Source organism: Desmodus rotundus, chromosome 13, assembly GCF_022682495.2.
Source record: "Desmodus rotundus isolate HL8 chromosome 13, HLdesRot8A.1, whole genome shotgun sequence".
NCBI classification, from domain to species: Eukaryota; Metazoa; Chordata; class Mammalia; order Chiroptera; family Phyllostomidae; genus Desmodus; species Desmodus rotundus.
Window position 1 is genome coordinate 8259756 of NC_071399.1, and position 19548 is coordinate 8279303.

The 19548-nt window shown below is 49.2% G+C and overlaps 1 protein-coding gene across 4 annotated transcripts in view; it reads right to left on the minus strand.

The window, feature by feature from the left end:
• The window catches only part of ENPP6 (ectonucleotide pyrophosphatase/phosphodiesterase 6), a 153892-nt gene that overhangs the window by 19625 nt on the left and 114719 nt on the right, over window positions 1-19548 (minus strand). For all 4 annotated transcript variants that reach the window (XR_006655789.3, XM_053916446.2, XM_053916447.2 and 1 more), the window contains 4 exons: window positions 17146-17257; window positions 11760-11901; window positions 10851-11030; window positions 7995-8132 (listed from right to left, as the gene is read on the minus strand). Coding sequence is in view for 3 of the 4 variants with exons in the window: in XM_053916446.2 (XP_053772421.1) it covers window positions 7995-8132; window positions 10851-11030; window positions 11760-11901; window positions 17146-17257 (572 nt within the window). In the remaining variant the exon portion in view is untranslated. The remainder of the gene's footprint in view (window positions 1-7994; window positions 8133-10850; window positions 11031-11759; window positions 11902-17145; window positions 17258-19548) is intronic.

Below are 19548 nucleotides of genomic sequence, written 5' to 3' on the forward strand. Positions count from 1 at the left end.
CCAAGTACCTGGTTAAAAAATCCCAGTCTAAATTCCACACATACCGGGTCTGGCAGAAGTAACGCCTGATGAGTGTGGTTGGTAGGGTAATAATACGGTTTAATAATTTACAATTTTAATTTGAACATTTTGCCTGAAATGTCATATGGTGTGCTTGGGTGTGATATTTTTATTTATAGAAATGCATGCTTATGGTTTTGTAATTTAAAAAGGGGCGTTATTTGTGCTGGACCCTGTAGAAGCAACGGACATCTCAGCCCTACCGGGGACCCGGGAGCAGTCTGGTCACAGGGAAAACCACTAGTTTTTATGAAAGTGACAAGCTGCTTCAGTGGAACAACTGTTCTTACTGATTTTCAAAAGTAAGAATAAACCGGCTGCTTGTGGGGAAGCTACCCCTTTCGTCTAGGTGACTGAAATGAATAATACATTGCATGCAGGGCCCCAGTTTCAAAATGGTGCATTGAACAATTGCTCCTCTCCTTCCTGCGGGCGCCCGTCACCACCACCACGCTGTACCCACACCCTCCTCCCGTGTGTTTGCATGTGAGGTGGCACTGATTAAGTGTGCGTGTGAGTGTGCATCACAGACCAGCCTCCCAGCAGGAGTCCCCTGACTCGTTCCGACCCACCAGGTCCAGGGACTTCCCCATAGCGCCACCTAGTGACATCCTAGGGAGGTACCCAGACCCTCCGGGTTTGGCCTCAGGCGAGACAGGCAGAGGACTGGGTGTTTGTGTGGAGGGAGGAGGGGAGAACCCCTAAGTTTGGGTCACTAAAAGAGCCAGGCCTGCTGTAGGGCAAGCAGCCAATTCCCAGAAGTTTCAGGAAACACGCAGTCCTTCTGCTGCATGTTGTGGAAGACCTGGGTAAGGGACCTGCCTGCCAGGGGTGGCTCCTACTAATAAAAAGGGGGGAATCCACTCCATGGAGGCAGTGAATAAGTGGGGTGTCATTGGTGAGAGGAGTCCCAGGCAGGGGTGGGGCATCCCTGCCAGCACGTGGGAGAAGGCAGAGGTTTACAAGCCTATTTATTCAATTCCACAGACTCCCACTGAGTGTCTCTGCTAGGGTGTTAGGCTGGGGCACAGTTGGGGAGAGCAGTCTCTTCACTGAAAAGGGCTCATCTTTAGTGAGGAGGGACAGGGGTTACAGCTCTGGGGTAGCTTCCTGGCAAGCCAGGACCAGGGTGGGCACCCCAATCCTGAAGAGGAGAGGTGGGCCCAGGTTCCAAGGAGCCAGCCCTATGGGGAGAAGCATTGTCAGCGGGGGTGGGCTGTGTGAGTGAGTGTGTGTCTGTGAGTGTGAGTACGTGTTATGTAGTATGTGTGTAGATGAGTGTATGCAGCCATGGGGCACTACAGAGGCCGCACAGTGAGCTCTTAAACCAACAGTGGGCAGGGGCTGAGGTCCCCCTGCATCGGGACCCTTGGGAATTCTGTTAGTGGGGACAGACTGGCACCAAGAGGCCCTGAGAGGCCAGGAGACCCTGGGGACCTCCCACGGGAAAAGCATCAGAAGAGAGCAACCACCGGAGCGAGGCTGTGGGAAAGAGCAAGAGGAAATGAGAATTTACTGCCCTCGGGTGCTGGCCTTTCTGAGGTTACGCCCATCAAATAGGGTGACCAACTGTCCTGAACTGTGATGAAGAGAAATGAAATGTGAGCCCCTATCTAGGTGTGCGAGGGGCCTACTTTATTCTCCTAGGATACGGTCATAACAGGAACCTCCCAGGCCCCGAAAGTGCCATAAATTTCTGACATCATCTCAGCCTGAAAAAGGCGGTCAATAACGTGTGAGCTGGAGGTGGCTTCGATTCAAACCCTCGCGGGAGTGACCACAGGGGGCCCATTCTCGTGGTGTTGCTGCTAGGGTCCAGAGCGAGCCTTGGTTCCCATTACAAACCGCCGTTTCTCAGATTCTGTGGCCTCACTATTTTAAAGGTTCCTCCCGAGGGGCTTCCTGTTGGCAGGACCCCTCAGAGCCCCTGGGGATGGAGGTCATGAGCCTTAAGGCGTGTGTTTGCCACACACCACTGCCCAGAGATGTCCCTCAAACAGCCTCTCTCTCCATCTCAGAAGGCTCCCTCCATCTAAAGTAGAATTTCGCTGCACAGGCCTCTGGCCCTGCTCTGACCCTGGAAAGCCTGTTGCCACACACAGCCTAATCCTGGAAGTGAAAAATGCCAGACAGCAAAATCGGCGGGAGCAAGAAAAACAGAGTTCCTTGGAGGAGACAGGAGTGTTGGAGGACAGCACTGAGTGGAGGGGGGTTTTCTTTCCTTTCTTTTTTCCAGCATCGTGTTTATTGAAGTGTGCCAGGGGTGAGGAGGGCGTGCATGTGTTCTCAGACGGCTTACGCAGACGACCCTAATCACCACCAGAAAGCAAGCAGCTTCCAACGCTCAACACCCAACTTCCTGAAGTTCAGAGAGTCAGGCCTGGACAATACCACTCGGGCTGCCACTAACACTCAGAAACCACGTTTCCCAGATTGTCTTCATTTCCCCAAATGTTTTGGACCCAGTCCTAACTGCCAGTCATCCACAGGCCTTAGAATTGAGGCTGGCATTGAATATCCTTTGCCAGCTTTCAAAATAAATCTTTCCTCCAGAGACAAATACTGGCTTCCCTGAGAAGCCTGGCCTGAATTTCCTGCACTTTTTCTCCACGTAGAAGATCGACAATGAGACACCATGCTTCACAATCTTTCACTAGGGTCTGGCCACATCTGGCCACCTTTTTGAGCACGGTGGCGTGAAGTGGACACTGTCCAGAAGAGGCCACAGGAATTGGCCCTGAAGCTGAGGGACTGCAGAGAGCTGATACTTCCTGCCCTTGGGCTCCAGCTGCGGGCTAATGGAAGCTCGGAGAATTTCCATTAGTGGTTTCAACACCTTTTTGCCATTGAAATCTGTTCTAGGGCTACTAATAATTAGCTCAAGTTCAAGGCCTGACCTAGCTTTCCTCTCTGTTTGCTTGGTTACTCATTTACAAACCTACAAAGTGAACAACCTCTTGAACCAAGAATCTTAATATTTAATTCATATTTAATCTCAATAATTAATTCATTTAATTCATATTCCATGAACATGTCCTTGGCCCTCAGCTAGTTTCCATGGAGGAAAAGGAAGGTCAAGATGCCACAGACCTGACTTCAAGGAGCTTCCACCCCAGAAGGAAGAAACTAAAAGCAGACAGACAACTATAGCCCCTGGGGGGGTGATTCAGGGTTTTATGAAAATTCCAAGATGGAGGAAGTTAGGGAAGAGCTGGGTGCTTCATGGGAAAGACGGTGTTTGAGTTGGACTTAAAGGGAGCCAGGGAGGAGGGGACACTCCGGGGATTGTCCTATTTATTGGGATGGTTGATGTTATTGGAACCTCTGCATGTGGGCCTGGGGGAGGAGAGCACGGAGCATGTCGGGACAGTAGTTACGTCTCTCCAACCACTAAAACAATTCCCAGCACCTTGGCCTTGCGCTGGACAAATCATCTTCACAAACGTGACTAATGTGGTTCATGTATGTGCAAATCACCCATGTTGGCAATGGGAACGGAGAGCCCTGGGTTCAGAAGAAAAAAAGGAAGCAAAGTGAACAGCTGAGCTGGTCGAAAGGTTTTTGCAGGACTACGTGAGCAAGAACAAGAGTAAATGATAATGTTAGAACTTCTGTTTCTGCTGGTGTGAAGCAGCTCGTCCTGTCTGAGAACCAGGAGGGCGGGTCTGTACCTCTGAAACAGGAAGTGGGAAAGACGTCGAACACTTTGGTGCAAGACCCGGAGGATCTTTGGAAAAATGGACAGACTGTGTGCTTACTGGTTACATTTGATTCAAGTCCTGGCTTTGTCCTTCCTGGCTTTGTAAACTTAGGCAACACATTTAAAACTTCAAGCCTAATCGACTCATACGATTGGGGTAGCAATATCCACAATGCAGAGACAGTAACCAGGAGACACTTCATTCAAGGTAGCTGTTATTGCTGTTGTTATTGTTGACCAAAATTTTGAAAAAAAATTCTTGATAGATTTATTATCTACAAAATGTAAAATAACTCAAAATGCGTGGCATGGAAACTTTCAGAGGTGGCTGTGGGGGGCTCATTCTAAAGTTGCTGATGATCCCTGATACATGGAGATTACTTTTACACCACTCATTATTATTCATTACAGGTGTAGGGAATAGCACCGGTCATCTCTGCATTTAGTAGATGAGTAAGGAACACAAGAATTTCAAAGGAACTGCTCACCACCTCAGTTCCTCAACTCTGTCTTTCTTACGAGTTGTGGGTTACAGCATCCCCAAGGTTATGGATCACAGTGCTCCTGGGTTAGAACTCTCTGCAACTTTCCATAGCTCTGCAGATGATGCAGCGTCTTTCCCACAGCCTGGCCTGGCCGGATGGAGCCCCTGCTCCCCACACAGCCTCGCCCAGGCCTCTTTCCTCTCCTCACTCCCCGCCGTCGGCCCCATGGCCCGTTCTGTCAGTTCCTCTAGAAGCTCTTTCTTTCCTGCCTCAGATTCTTCAAGCACCTCATTCCTTGGTCTGGAAAGTGGTGCCCGCCCTCCCTGCCCCTGCCTGTCTGATGGATGACCACTCGTCCTCCAGGTTTCAGCCTTAAGAGGCCCTCTGCCCCCTCATATACAATATATATATATACACACATATATATATATGTATATACATGTATATATATAGTATATATATACACAATATGTATATATATATAAATGTTTAAGTAATTGTCACTAGTTAGGTATTCTTTCTTTTTAAGTTTATTTTATATTTCAGTACAGTTGGTATTCAATCTCACATTGGTTATATTAGTTTCAGGTATCAAATACAGTGATTTGACATTTTTATACCTTACCATGTAATCACTCCACTAACTCTAGTGATCATCTGTCACCTTGTGAACTTGTCACAATATTATTGACTCTATTCTGGAAGAGAGGGGGTGGGGGATGTGTGGAAAGGGGAAGAGGACTGTGAGCATTCTTTCCTTCTGTTCTCGTGGCTTCTCCGCCTTTCCTAAACCATATGGTGAAATAATGGGTAGTCCTAGTTCTGATTTACACAAGCATGCGTATGTATGTGTGTCTGTGTATTTGGGTGATGGATACAAAAGTAATGTAATATATAATACAGTATGTAGTTACCATACAGCTTCACCCTTGGAAGATACTGGAATTTGCCATTTTCTGCAGGGAGGCAGGTACGCGGGCTCGCTGCAAGGTGGCGGGAAGGGCATGATGGAAGCAGAGCCGGGGCAGGGGGAGGCATGACAGGGTTGTCACTGGGCTTTCTGGGGGACCAGGAGCACTGTGTCCTTGCCGTCCTTCCACGTCCTTTGTTTGCTGATCTAAGCTCTAAGGACTAGTCTGCCTCATCCCCAGCCCCTGTCCCACTCTTGTCTGGTGGGTGTGGCCTGCTGGCTGGCACTTTAGCACGGCGCCAGGTCTTAGCACCACAGTGGACCCCAGGGGGAATTCCAGCCACGCTGGTGAATTGGTTGATGAGACCTAAGCAGAAGTTTGCTAGTGGGTTCTGGGCAGAAGTGGATTCACAGTGTAGTTTAAAAAGTGTAAGCATCAGGGCTTCTCATTTGCATGGGTTTCTTCCAGGTCCCAGCCCCTAATTTTATACTCATAATTTTATCCTCTCTTTTCTTAAAGAGAGACCCCTTCCCCAAATTTTACGATTGCCAGAGTCCCACAAAGCCTGTATCTGCCTCCGATGTTGGGATATATTTTTTTCTCCCTGATAAAAGTAATAGATATATAAGAAGAAGCCACACCCCTTTTCTTCTTGCTTTGGGATAATGGAAGGGATGTGATGCTTGGAGCTACAGCAGCTATATTGTGACCCTGAGGGGAAAACCTAAAGAATTACAGAAGAGCCGACTCAGGGCCTTGATATCACTGAGTTGCTCCTGAGCCAACCCTGCAACTGCCTACCTCCAGACTTCTACTTATATGAGATAATAAATCCTTATTATTTAAACCACATTTATTCACGTGGCCTATGACTTATAACCAAGAACATCTTGACTGATACCCCTGGGTCCCCCATCACTGTGTTAATCACTCATGAGAAAATCATGCTGCGGCCAAGATACCGTGTCTGCCTTCTAGACCGAACCTTCTCCCACAGCCCCTGTGGCTGGAGTGGCTTCCCTAGTGTCTGTCCTGTCCTCTTGGAGGGGTGCAGGGCCTCTCCCCTGGCACCTCATTAGTTGTCTATCCCTTAATGATGACCTCTGGCTTTTCCACTGTCCCTGCCTAAGCCTGTTTTCCTGTAAGTGACCCCACATCACCTCTGCCTTCGTACAACCTTCCTCCACACCATGAACCAGCTTCTCAGGGCAGTTGATTTCAGCTCAGTATGAGAAAGTGAACCATAGATGCACCGTCATGCTGAGGCATGAGTGCCAGCCAGCTGTGAATGACCTCGTCTGTTTGCTTTGAAAACTCGAAGTCCCAGCAGAATTTTCTAAATTGAACAAGTTTCAGGAATAAGGCCTTTCGTATGACTGGGAAGGTTGGCTTTACGAAATAAAGTTGGACAGACACCCACTCGACTGTGTGTGTGGACAACACAAAGTCCAGAGAAAACTGCTGTAGGTGAGAGTGCCGTGAGCCTAGAATAATCTCACGCCAGGTGACTTTCAGATAGTGTGATAAAGCGGAGAGAAGCATTTTGATTCATAGAGGAGAGAGTGTGAGGGGCAGAGGTGAACCTCTTGGAAGCTTTTAAAATTACATGGCCTGCTCTGGCCACATAGCTCAGTTGGTTGGAGCGACACTCCATGAATCAATAGGCTGCCGGTTTGATTCCCGGTCAGAGCGCATGCCTAGGTTGTAGGGTTTGATTCATGGTTAGGGCGCCTACAGGAGGCAGCCAGTCAATGTTTCTCTCTCACATTGATGTTTCTCTCTCTCTCTCCCTTCCTCTCTCTCTAAAATCAATCAATCGATAAAACTTTAAAATCACTTGGCCTAGGAAGCCAAGTCTGTAGAAGGGCACAGCTGACATTGCTGACCAGGTCTCCTCTGTTCCTTGGTGACCAGGTGCTTCTCGGTCTGAGAGCCTGGAGGAACAGCTCAGTCCTCCTGAATGACTGAGTCGCATGTCCAGGAACACCCGTTGTCCCACACCCAGGTCCCTAGACGTCCACTCATTTGCCGATCTCCATCTCTGAACACCACCTGACCTCTCTCTGGCAGACTCAGTACTAGTCTTAGGCCTCCTGACTCAGGGGCCTTGGCTGCTTGTTCTCATGTGCCAGCACCTGCCACTCCCTTCCACCCGCAGTCTGCTCTCTTCGCAGCCCACCTTCAAACTCACATCTACAGTAACCTGCGCCCTCTTTGGTGCTATAAACAGGGCAGGACCACAATTCCCCTGAAGTGCCGAGCCTTCATGCACTGGTCCAATATCAGAAGCTGAGCAAGGAGTCTGATGACCTTGGCATCCAGGCCAGCGAGGAGGAGGCCACTGACGTCATTCGGGCACGAGGCAACCACAGTTTGGACCCCAAATGCAAGACAATCTCCTCTGTAACACCAAGGTGGCGAATGGGCAACCTAGATCTACGGAGTTTGGGGTGCCAAACATTTCTCTTAAAGGCAAAAGAAAAGCTGAGCTCCTCTTTGCTTTTCGCTGCCCTAAAGAAACTGCTTTGGTTCACAGCAATTGTGCCCCTTTAAACCAAACAGGTCACACTGTGAGCCCAGGTAACTGAGTTAGGGTCCGCTCATTAAAATACGGCGAGTCTGGGGCCCTGCAGACTAAACCATGACTCTGGGGCCGAGCCCACAGTTTCTGTCTGAGCCTCCTGGCCCAGCCTCTCGATTCTCTCAAGAACAAAATGATGCAACGAACAACACTCAAGTGCAAACAGATCTTCGAAGTGTAAAAGCTGAATAGTCATGTATCTTTGGTTGTCTGATAGAAGTTGTCTACTGAGTACTTTGTCATATATTTATAATTACCTCCGTTATGAACCACCCTTCATCGGCCACTAAGGTCAAAGGAGAGACAAATTTCCCGTTCTTGTAATGGAACCTGCTCGGTATGTCTTCCTTCTCGTAAACGGCCATGTGCTCCACTGCTCTCAGTTTGCCGTACACCTGCAGAGAAAGTCAAGAGTGGCCAGTTTTTCATCCCCCTTTTAAATACATGCGAGTATTTGTTGGACCTGGAGGAGAGGGAGGACCTTACAAAACTAAAGAAAGAAATTACCAAAACTACAGGCAAACGTGACTAGGCACAAATGAGAAACATCTGTGTGTTTTAGGAAAGCAGGTAGCTCTATGCAGTAAGGCTGGAGAACCCCTCACACGTGTGCACCTGGAGGCAAGTAGAGGGATGTATACTGCAACTGGAACAGCCCCAAAGCCAGGCAACAGTGGAAGGGACAAATGAATCATGCTGTGGCTTAGGGGTGGAATACTATACAGCAATGAAGAGGAATGAATCACAGCTACACAGAACACCTGAGAGAACCCTGGGGATTTCAGTTAGAGACAAAAAAAAGTTGCAGGAGAATACAAGAGTTTTCCTATCACGTAAAGTTCTAATAACTACAAAACTAAAGACCCTATATGGTAAAACTACAAAGAGAACTAGGGAAATGATAACTCAACATTTAGAACACTGGCTTTCCCTGAGGCGGCCGCAGAGGGGAGGGGTCTGAGGAGGACATCCCGGAGTCAGCCTAGGGAATGGCCGTGCCCTATTTCTTACCTGTTTATTGACTATAAGGTGCCATTGTACCGTTACCCTTCACACCTTACACGTATTTTATAATAATTTTTTGGTGTCTACTAAATGATAGAGGAACAAACTACAAACACTTATGTCCAAATACCAAAATGCGAAGAAGGGGAAAATGGTGAATTGGCACCACTAAGATCAAAGAAAGTGGCTTTGTTCTTCGACTTGACCTACAGCACGTCCTACCCACGCTCGGGTCTTAAAGGCACTAGTAGCCGTTTGCCACTGACGCCACGGCAGACTCTGTACATACTCCCGGAATGTGCAACAGCTTCAGTGTTTACGGCTAAAATTAAAATCCACCGGCTGGCGCCGACTCGCTGGCCTTCAGTCAGCGATTCTTCCTGAGTGTCACTGAATGTAAATCTGACTTTTCCGCTCAACTCTGAAATGAATTGGTCGTCAGGCTGTTTGGAAGAGGGTTTCCGATGGCCCCATGGGTTATGATTTCCTACTTGAGAAAAGCCATAGTTCTTAAGGGAGGTAGGGGGCATGTGCCGGAAGCTTCTGGAGAGGGGAAATATCTGATGCCACACAACAGCTCTCACACACTGTTGTGTCCATCACGTGGCAACCTGTCACCCAGACATAACCCCCACCTTGGAACAATCTAGCGACTGCTCCAGGCGGCTCACAACCGCCTGGCTAAACTGCATGTGGGAAGACCCGCTTCCGAGCTCATAAGCTGTCGACACTGCAGCATTCTGGGAACAGCCCCTTCCTGAGAGCAGACTGGAGACGGGCATGCTGTGCCCTGCCAGGAGAATGGAGCTTCTCTGCGAGAAGCATTTCCTGTGGGACCTGCCAATGTGTAAAGTCATCGTCCCATCTCATACTTAGGGAGTTCACGGGGGCTTCATGGAAACACATTTAGCGTCTTCACTTCCTGAGGAAAAAGGGAGGTCCACTGGGGAATGGGACAAAGCTGGGGAGCACTGGCATTGTTGGCAACCGTGTTCCTCAACCCCCCATCAGACAGAGCTTAGACTCACATGGGAGTGGGCGGGGCTGGGAGAAGAGTCTCTCTGGACCAAAAGGAAGAGCCCCTAGTGCACCCGGGTGCTCCATCAATACCAGCAACCTTCCATCACCACTCGGCATCACTGTCCCACTGCTGTGAGGATGGGGGGAGGCCCCAGGCCCACCCGAGGCCTATTCCTGGCACCCCCATGGGTGGCACCACCACGGGCAGCGGTCTGGGCCTCCCCCAAGGGAGACCCTTCCCGGTCCAGAGCAGTTTTCTCTGGGGGTGGGCAGAGTCCCCAAAGCCAGTTCTGGGAGGCAACTACACCACACGGGGTAAAGCAGTCCCCCAAAGGTGCTCCTTGTTCCTCCTCACTTTCTCAGGGTGACTCACCAAGTTCTGCCAGACGTAATTAGTGTTTGGTAAGAAGGGTAAGTAGAGGCCTAGTTATCTCAGGGCGCTGAGTTCCCGGCGGGCAGTGACTGAGGGGAGCAAGCGTGGTCCCACATCCTTCTGGGAACCTCCCCCTTTGATGGTGACAATCGTAATAAGTGACATGTACATCTTCCTCACAGCAGGCCCAGCATGCTTCTGTGGACGTGCTTCGCAGCAGCCCAGGAAGGAAGCTATGTGGACACGGACTGAGAAGTGGCAGAGGGGCCGGTTAGGGAGCGCCCGGTTATGACAGACCTGGGATCTGAACCCCAGCAGTGTGGGCCCTGAGATAAGGCGCTGGCCCACAGCACCTGCGGCCTCCGCCAGCTCATTCATCACCTTATCTCCAGGTCCCTGATGAACACAGTGCAGACAGGTGGCTGCCTTCCAGAGAAAGAGCATTCTGTGGAGGCATCTGATTTGGCCTGAGATGCGCTGCATTTGGGCCAATAATAAAACAGCCCTATTCAGGACTAAGCGTTCAACATGCTAAGCACTGTCCATCCTCAATCTCATTTAGTTGCCACTAAAATTCAGGGCAGTAGATACCAGCACACCCATTTCAGAGAAGAGACCACAGAGATGCGGTAGATGAAAGCTTGATGGAGGTCACCCAGCTGCTACAGACAAAGATCAAGCCCAAAGTCCGCCCGCCCTTCCCCGCCCTTCTTGCCTCAGAGTGTCTCCCAGGCGCCGGCCAAAGGCTCACTACCGGCCCGCGGTCCTTCACTTGCTGCAGGTCAGCCAGGCTGATGTACTGATCCAGCTCAATCACTTTGTCCATCCAGAAAATGTCGGTCATTCCGTGATCCGAGAAGATGATGACATTGAGCTTGTCCTGCAGGCCCCGCTCCTGTGGGTGAACAGAGGCAGTCACGACAGCACCCACAGAGAGGGAGAGGGAGAGAGAGGGAGAGAGAGGGAGAGAGAGGGAGAGAGAGAGAGAGAAGCGAACTCTTGGAAAGAAGTCTTATAAAGAGGCATTTTAAAACTATGTGTTCTAGGAAAAAAACACTTCCCAATTCTGAATTTAATCATCTACTCCCACCCCCCTCCCCCCAAGATAACACAGCTCAAAATCTTTGCAGAGGGGCATGGGGCAGCCCAGTCCCCGTCTCAACAGCACACACGGGCTTCCGCCTCACAAGGTGCCTGCATGTTGTCATCTTTGGCTCTTCCACCAAATGCATGTGGTGATGTGAGGGCTGTCACTCACCCATTTCACAGATGTGAAAATAAAGCTCAGGAAAGTTTTTAAAAAGAATACCTTGCTTAAAGAGTCATTCAGCCGGGATGTGGTCGAACGAGGGAAGGAGCCCAGGCTTGGCTCCTTGCCCACGCCAAGCTGGCTTCCAGACTTACTGGGTTTGGAGCAGAACCAGGACATCTCGCCAACCGAGCTGGCTAATGACTCAGGTCTGAGTCATCTCCCGCCCACCGGCCTGTCTGTAAACAAGGGGTCTCTTGCTACCTGAGAGGTGTGTGTGAAGAGGAGAGAAGGTGCCGAGGGGGTAACATTCAAGGAGACAGAAGGAGAAGGACAAGAAGGCAGGTTAGCCCAGTGGTCCTTGTTTTGGGTCACCTGGATCCACTGGGTCATGTGCTTGAAGATGGTGTCCACGGCCTTTAGCGCGTCTTTCCTCTGAGGTGACGAGGGCCCATAGTGGTGGCCTTCCACATCGATGCGCTCGTGGTATATGGCTGCCAGGTCAGCACGGCCACTCCTGGAGGGAGGAGAAGTGGGGGAGTCCAGCTAAGAGAGGCCCCACCAGCCTTTTCCGCCCTCACCTGGCAGCCAGTCCCCTGTGAGGGCCAGGCAGAGCTCACCCCTTAAAATGAACCAGGTGATAGGGGCCAGGTGGGTACTGGAAATACGGGGGAATCACTGTGTAAAGTATATAATCGTCTAACTGCTGCGCTGGGCACCTGAAACTAATACAGAATAACATCCAGTGTAAAGCAGTAAACAAAAAGCTATATTGTAAGCGCACATACACACACAGGAGGTGGCGTGGTCTCTCCTGGGGTGGCCATCCCACACTCAGAACATGAGGAATGAAAGACTGTGTACGCCCAGAGCCTGCTGCGCCCTGGGTCTAGCAACCACACGGGGACCAAAGCAGCGGCACAGTAGTTCACAGTGTGGTTTACACGGCCGGAGTCGCACATCCTGCCCAGCCCCCAGGTCTTGGGGGGGATGTTGCCTCTTCCAGGAAGCTGGCTCTGCAGCCCAGGCTCAGCTGGGTGGCCCTTCCAGGTGCTCCCACAGTGCTTTAGGTTCATCTCTGGCTGCGATTTTTCATCCCGGCCATAATTGTCCACTTGTGTGTCCTTCTCACCCTCTAAATTGTAAAAGGCTTTTACCCTGGGGTGGTGCTCCGTTCTCTCAGCCCTCACCTAGGATTTGGCACACGGCAGGTGCATTATAACTGTCGGTGGAATGTGTAACAATGGTAAGTGCTCAATAAATGATAGTTCCTCTGGGTCAGCACTGTGTTGAGGGCTTTCACAGACATCATCAATTGCCAGCACCACACAGCCAGGGAGAGGTGCAGCCAAGACCCAGACCAGGCGGGACGGACGCCAGCACCCTGAACGCAATCACAAACACACTGAAAGACTCAGCAGCCCACAGCACATCCTGCTTAACTCGGCTCATCTTGTGGAAGCGGTTCTTTTTCTCCTACAAGAGCCCCACCAGCCCCAAGAAAGCTGACGTGAGACACGGCAAAGGCCGCACAGTGAAACGGAGTCGTTTCACTTCTCCATGTACAGACCCACGTCTGCGGGTTGGACATGACTACAGGTCCTGGAACTATGGTGAAAGGTGTCCCTATTGAAAAGCATGCACATATTTTGCAGATGAGGAAATAGAACAGATTTACTCAAGGCCTCCCAGACCCCTGAGGCACGGCTAACTGGAAATGCGACCCGCCACCTCCAAGGTCAGAGCACTTTACCAGCCTGGGCTCGAGAACATCCAAATCCACGTCATCCACTACACTGTCCCCAGAGAATGTTCTGGTACAGTAACCACACAGAAACCCCCTTCCTTTAACACGACCCCTTCTCCTTTCTAGTCTGTCCACTCCCCTCCTTAATCATTAGACTCAGGACATCAGATTCTGGTCAGTAGGAAACTGTCTTAAGGACAAAGCCTCAGGTCTGTGGACCGCAGAAACAGAGTTTCGCTCAAGCTGAAGATAACATCTTGGCTTCAGGTGTGTTTCAGACTCAGGGCCCCAGGCCCATGAGAGCAGAACTGACCCTGCAGACCGCACCCTCCTGAAACCAGACAGAGCGAGGCCAGGGCTGACCTCAGGACCTGATACAACGACCACCGACCGCCTACCCTGGCCCCAACCAATCAGCAGAGGCCACCACCCCAGCTCCTTTAGCTGCCGTGATTAATAACTTTTCTTCTGTGTAACCCATCGCCTGGAAGCCATCAGGGAGACGGTCTTGGAATACTAGCTTACCTGTGACTCCGGCCTTGGTGCCATTTCCTCAACTAATAAACCCTTACTTTCTTGGCTGCAAACTCCTGTTTGCTTTTGATTGGGCTTTGATGTGCACAAGCAAATGGACCCTTTTAATTCTCTAACAGTACCTTTCTCCACTGAGGTTGTCATTGCCAAGGGCACCCTCTAATGATACTGTGATATTCCACTGCCTGCCCTGAGGTGTGCTTCATCCTTGGTTTTGAGGGCACATTGCTTTCAAGCTCAGTAAAATTGCTAGCCAAAAGTCCTTTTCTCCTTTTAGAACAACATAAACTGGTCCCTCTTTACAAATGTCATGACCAGTGTCTTGCACAATGAGGATTGGGCTGGGTTGTTACTTAGGTGTTTATCACCGGTGATGTTATCATTATTCATACTCGCTAATGTGTGAATGACTAATCCTCACTCCCTCAGCATCTACAGACAGCAGAGAACAAAAGTCACTTTAAGGTCACTTTAAAAGTCACTGCAAGTGTGCAGGTGGTAGGTGAGCATCTTTCCTGTGTAATGTCATTTTCACACATACCCCTAAATTTTTTTTGAGGCCCAAGTTCATCACACTGATGGTCAATGGCGCCTCCTCCACCACTGTGTTTGAACATAAGGAACCTTCCAGAACAGTCATTTTCTCAGAGAAGCCTCAGCACGGAGATGCTTTGTGCACTCGCATGCACAGCATCCCAGGTGAGCGATTCAGTTAGTGTTACCTGTGTGTGGGTGCGGGGCTTGTATGGGGAGAACCTTTCTCAAACGAGGTTCCTGTTGCAGTAAAGTTCAATGAAATGCTTCTAAGTCATTTCGTCTTAGACACCTCGCTTTACTACAGCAGCCACCGGGCTGGTTTCTTTTAGGCTACTTGCCATATTCACAAACCTCAATGTGATCAGAATGCCAGAAATTCCCACAGATGGACCTGATGGCTTCATGTCAGAAAGCTGTCAGCTCCAGATGCTGGCAGCACTGGATCCGGGATGCTTCAAGATAGGGGTTTCTACACGTGCCTTTTGCAAAAGGCTTCGGCGTTGGGTCTCTTGGATTCATTAGGGACTTACGTCTTCAGGGGCTGGGTGGGAGCTCTTGCCTGTTTGGAGTTGAGCTGACAAGTTCTTGGTTGCCAGCTGTTTTCCACATGGGTCTGGGCTCCATCACAGGTCAGCTCATTTGTCACAGAGTGGTTGGGTGAGGAGCGATGGGTGGAAATGTCTGCAGGTCTGGGATTGACTATTTATAGCTTTAAGGTCCAGGAACAATGCCAGAAGGACATGTGGTCATCAGCCCAGTTACCTGAGAGCTGCAAGGGGCCCCTAGTCCTGGGGTTTCAGGGACACGCAGGTCTCCCGTCACCTCAGGATTCTGTCCAGACTTCTTTTCAATGTAAAAAGTTCATACTGTCACTGTTCATCCATTTTCCCGACTGAAGTTGGTTGGACAGAGAAAGAGTTAGGGAGAAAGAAATGGAGGCAATTTAAAGGAATGGTTGAAGTTGCTGACTGTTAACAAAAACAATCCAAAACTTATAAATAAGGCCAAAAAACATTCTGCCTGCCGTTCCAGTGCGGTACGAGAGTAGCATCTAATTAGCTTGCTCACGGGTCAGCAGACGGGACTACCGGTTCGAGTCCCGTAAAGGCAGCGGCTGCCCTGCAGAAAGCCAGCAGGATGAAATGACCTTTGTTTGTTGGAGACAGCCATCCTCAGGGTTGTGGTCGGATGGTCCTCGAAGTTATTAAGTATTTCTGCATCCAACAATAATTACACCCCGTGATTGTCCATCATCCTTTTTCTTTGTCGGGGTTTCTCAGTCTCCCTTTAACCAGCTCGGTCATCTCCTGATTCCCTCAGAAACGAATTAATTTGAGCTGTTGCATAATTCTCCTATACTTATGTAGCGAGCACACGGCAGAGCTTTAATTGTGAACATGATACTTTGGCATCAGAACTAGAAAAGCCTGGGCTCAAATCCTCGCTTCTCTTCTCACTAACCTGGAGCCTCCAAGTATCTCTAACATCCCTTTCCCACCTGATAAACCCCCTAAAGGCTGTCCTGGGGGACTAACGAGCTAGAGCCAGCAAAGGAATTGATGCAGTAGAGGGGAGCAAAGGGAACGAGACAGCCCCCACAGTCAACACCTTCGCCACCTCTCCTACCTTCTATTAAAGGCTGTCTGTCCTGTGTCCCTCTCTCTGCTCCTCACACCGATGGCACAGTGGACAGACACTCTATTTAAGCAGTACAGACCAGGAGAAGTGTGTCTGTGTTGTGTTCATGTTTGCATGCTCGTGTGTGAGAGCCCTAAGTGCTCTTCTTATCACAGCTAGGCCTTGGAGACAGCTGAGAGAGGTGTATTCGGCGTTCTAAACACACTCCTTCATTTGGGGCTCTCCACCTGCGACTGCAGGGTGCACAGTGGGAGACCCTTCAGCTGTCACGACAAATGGATGAGAGATAGACTGCACTGCCAGACAGGGTGTTGCGTTACTCGGTGGTGTTTGTGGGACAACTGTGTTCCAAATTTTCATATTTGGTAGGGCAATAGACTGCGGGGATGGCCAGCCTTTGTATGTGTTGGAAAGAGCCTCACGTAGACTTAGCCGCGCCTGAGTCCCCGCTCTGCTTGTTGGCTACACCTGCCGCTCTGCTCTGCTCTGTTTGCACAAACGAGGCTGCGGTGCAGCATCCCAGTTCCACACTCCGGGCGAGAAAAAGAAAGCAGAGCAGGTAGCAGGAGGCGACATCACCTAGCCTGAGTTACAGACTACGTGGTGGAGCACATTTACTCAAAGGCTACTTCCCCCAGACCCTGTTCCTTCCCTCTGCCCACCTCCCCCCAATACCCTAAAATTTTAATTTGTTCCTTCCCAGCTTTTAAGTGTTTTAAACTCATTTTCTCTCCAACCTGTCGCTCAGAGCCCGAACCTTGATGTGCCCCAGAGGACACCCCACCCAGGAGACCCCCCTCAGTGGCCAAGGTGACTCCATGTCCGGCCCGGGAAACATAAGAGTCCCACACCCTCAGCCTCTTGGTGGCTGATCTTTCATGTAGACCCCACCTGGGGACCCATTGACGTCCACTTCCAGTGATTTCTGAGACTGACATGCGGCTTTGTCCTGACCTGTCGAGTTGGTCACTTACTTGCCCTGACAAACTCTCATGAGCTATTGAGGACAGCATGACTAATTTCTGCATTTTTCACACTGTGTGTTACGTTCTAACATGCTAACTCCTTTGTACATTTCCAAGAACTGGGTTAGAGGAAGCCATTTCCTAAACCTATTTCACTGCTGCGCCTCCCTTTTTGCCAAATACTTATGAATGTCTTCTGAGATACAAGCGCTCTCTAAATCACCACCTCTCCGAGACATCAGTTCACCCATACCAAGCCTTCTTAGTTCACGTTAGCAGTCATGTTTGGTCCTGGAAACAAGGAGGAACAGTGGTGCAGCTGAGAGTCTGGGACACTTACTTGAAGGAGTCCAGAGCGTCGCTGATGGCGTTGGCGAAATTGATATCCGTCGGGACATTTTTGTATTCTAGGCAGTAAGTAGGTCTGACCCCAAGAATCTCGACCTCACAGCCTAAGAAGGAAAAAGACGGTCCACAGTTACTTTCCTCAGTAATTGAGGTAAGGCTAGGAGCCTCTTTCGGGAAGTAAGCACCATTAATCAAAGTAAAATTTTGTTCGTTTCCATGAAATGATGGGACTCCGTGATGATAAGTGGTAGAGTTAGCTGTAATTTTGTTTAACTGGAGCAGAGTTCTAGAGGGTCATTCCTACGCAACCCCGGTGTGTCCCCTGCCAGGGACTAGCAAAAACGAGTCAATAATTGTCTTTCCCAGTTCCCAAACTTGAAACAAAAAATTAGTTAGCACACAGAAATGTCTCAATTAAAACATTTTTCCTATAGATTTTTTCATAACTACTACTTCTCCTATGGTACCTTTGCATATTCTAGAATCAAGTATTAGGTGGTATCTGATTAGTTCAGGAATAATAAAATAAGTATTTCTCTCGTCTAACTAGACCTGGAGGGATGGCCCTAGAGGAGCAAGCCTAAAAGTCACCTAGTGCAAGTAAGGGCTCTGAGCCGTGACCTTGACCCTCCCAAAATGGAGTAAAAGAATAAAAGACATTCAGATGTTAGGAGTCGTGATGGCCCCAGCTTCTCTGTCCCAGGCCCCTGGAAAGTAGAAGCAGTTGCCCTGAGGAAGAGACACCCAATTTTCTCAGAATATAAGGCAGGGAGGGATGAGACAGTTTCAGTTTGAGTAAGTTGGGTACATTTTTGGGCACCTACTACGAACTAGTTACTATGTTCAGACATGGTGGAGACAGAAATGTATCAGTCAGAGTCTCCAACCCGGAGCATCCCAGAGGAGTACAGTATAAGTGAGGTGCACACTTACTGGGTGGCGTGGGGACTTGGATGAGGCACACTTCCTCCTGGAAGCCTTCCTTGAATGCCCACATTGGGCTCAGTCTTATAGACCACATCTAGCCAATGCATCGGAGCAGGGGGAGAAGGTGGCAGTGGAAGTGGGAAAGAAAAGAACATCCCAAGCAAAGAGAGCAGCAGAAGCAAAAGTTCAAAGTTAGAAACCATAAGGTGTGTGTGGAGAGCTGTCAGCACAGCACAGTCCCAGACGAGGGCTATCAGGACACCAGATGGTGAGCTTTTTGTGGCCCAGGGAAAATGATTTCCAAGGTGGAAGTGAGTAAATGTGGGACAAGCTGGGAATGGGGGGAGAAAGGAGTGTCTCTGTCAAGAAACACATTAAGCCAACTCCTGGGTACATCTGGTTACAGCTGGTGACATCTGGTCTACAGTTGGCTACAGCTGATTTATTAGAAGGTGGGGCAGCCTCCGAAAAGAACTCCTTAATCCAGCATACCATAGCAAGCTCAGTGCTCCAGGGAGACCCCACCTCTCTCGGCCTGATTTCTTGGGTTCAGGGAGCGAGGGGCTGTCTAAGACAATTAAGAGAGACCCAGGAGGCAGGAAGCTGCCCTCCCAAGACTTGTTTGTTGAGTAGGATGAACAGTTTAGAGGCCCCCAGAGTAAATCCTGCCCACGAGTTCTTGGAAAATATTCATCACTGGGAGAAATGCCGGCGGGATCTTGACCAGTAATAGCACTTAAGATACCTGAGTTTTATCAGGTGAAGGTTATTTGTGGATGTTTATTGCTCTCTCGAAGAGATTTATTCAGCCATGTGTGAGTGGGCCCACACTTTGTATCCACTCCCTGCTCAGTGCCAGCATCCCAAATGCAAACAAGACCCCACCTGTCCTTCAAAAGATTAACAGCCATGCCCCGTATGGCCAGGTACCTGCTTCTGGCACATCTGACATAGTTATGTGAGTTTGCAAGTAATGGAATTTTGACCATGGCTTTTCAGATAAAAGAAACTACACACTTTTTTGTGTTTGTACATTATCAAACCATAAGGGGGAAAATATCATTGGCTGCACTCTCTGCTGGAGCTTTTCACACAATGTTCAGCATATAATGAAAAATCATGAGCCAAGACACAGTGAAATGTACCTCGTAATTAAGAGAGAAATAGTCAACAAAACCAACTCCACAGATGACACAAACGTTGGCCAGAAAAGGTAAACATAAAAGAAATTTCTTTAAAATATTGTTGGCTATTTAAAACAAAATTATTAGCAATATATTATGGGGTCTACAATATATGTAAACATAAGTAAAATAGATGACAATAAGAATATAAAGAATATGTACAAACAAATGGCATTCTAAAACTCAAAAATTCTAACATTTGTGGGGTAATATAATATTTCAAGTTGACTTGAATAAGTTAAGGATGCATGTTGGTATGTCTAGAGTAATCATTAGAAAAAAAA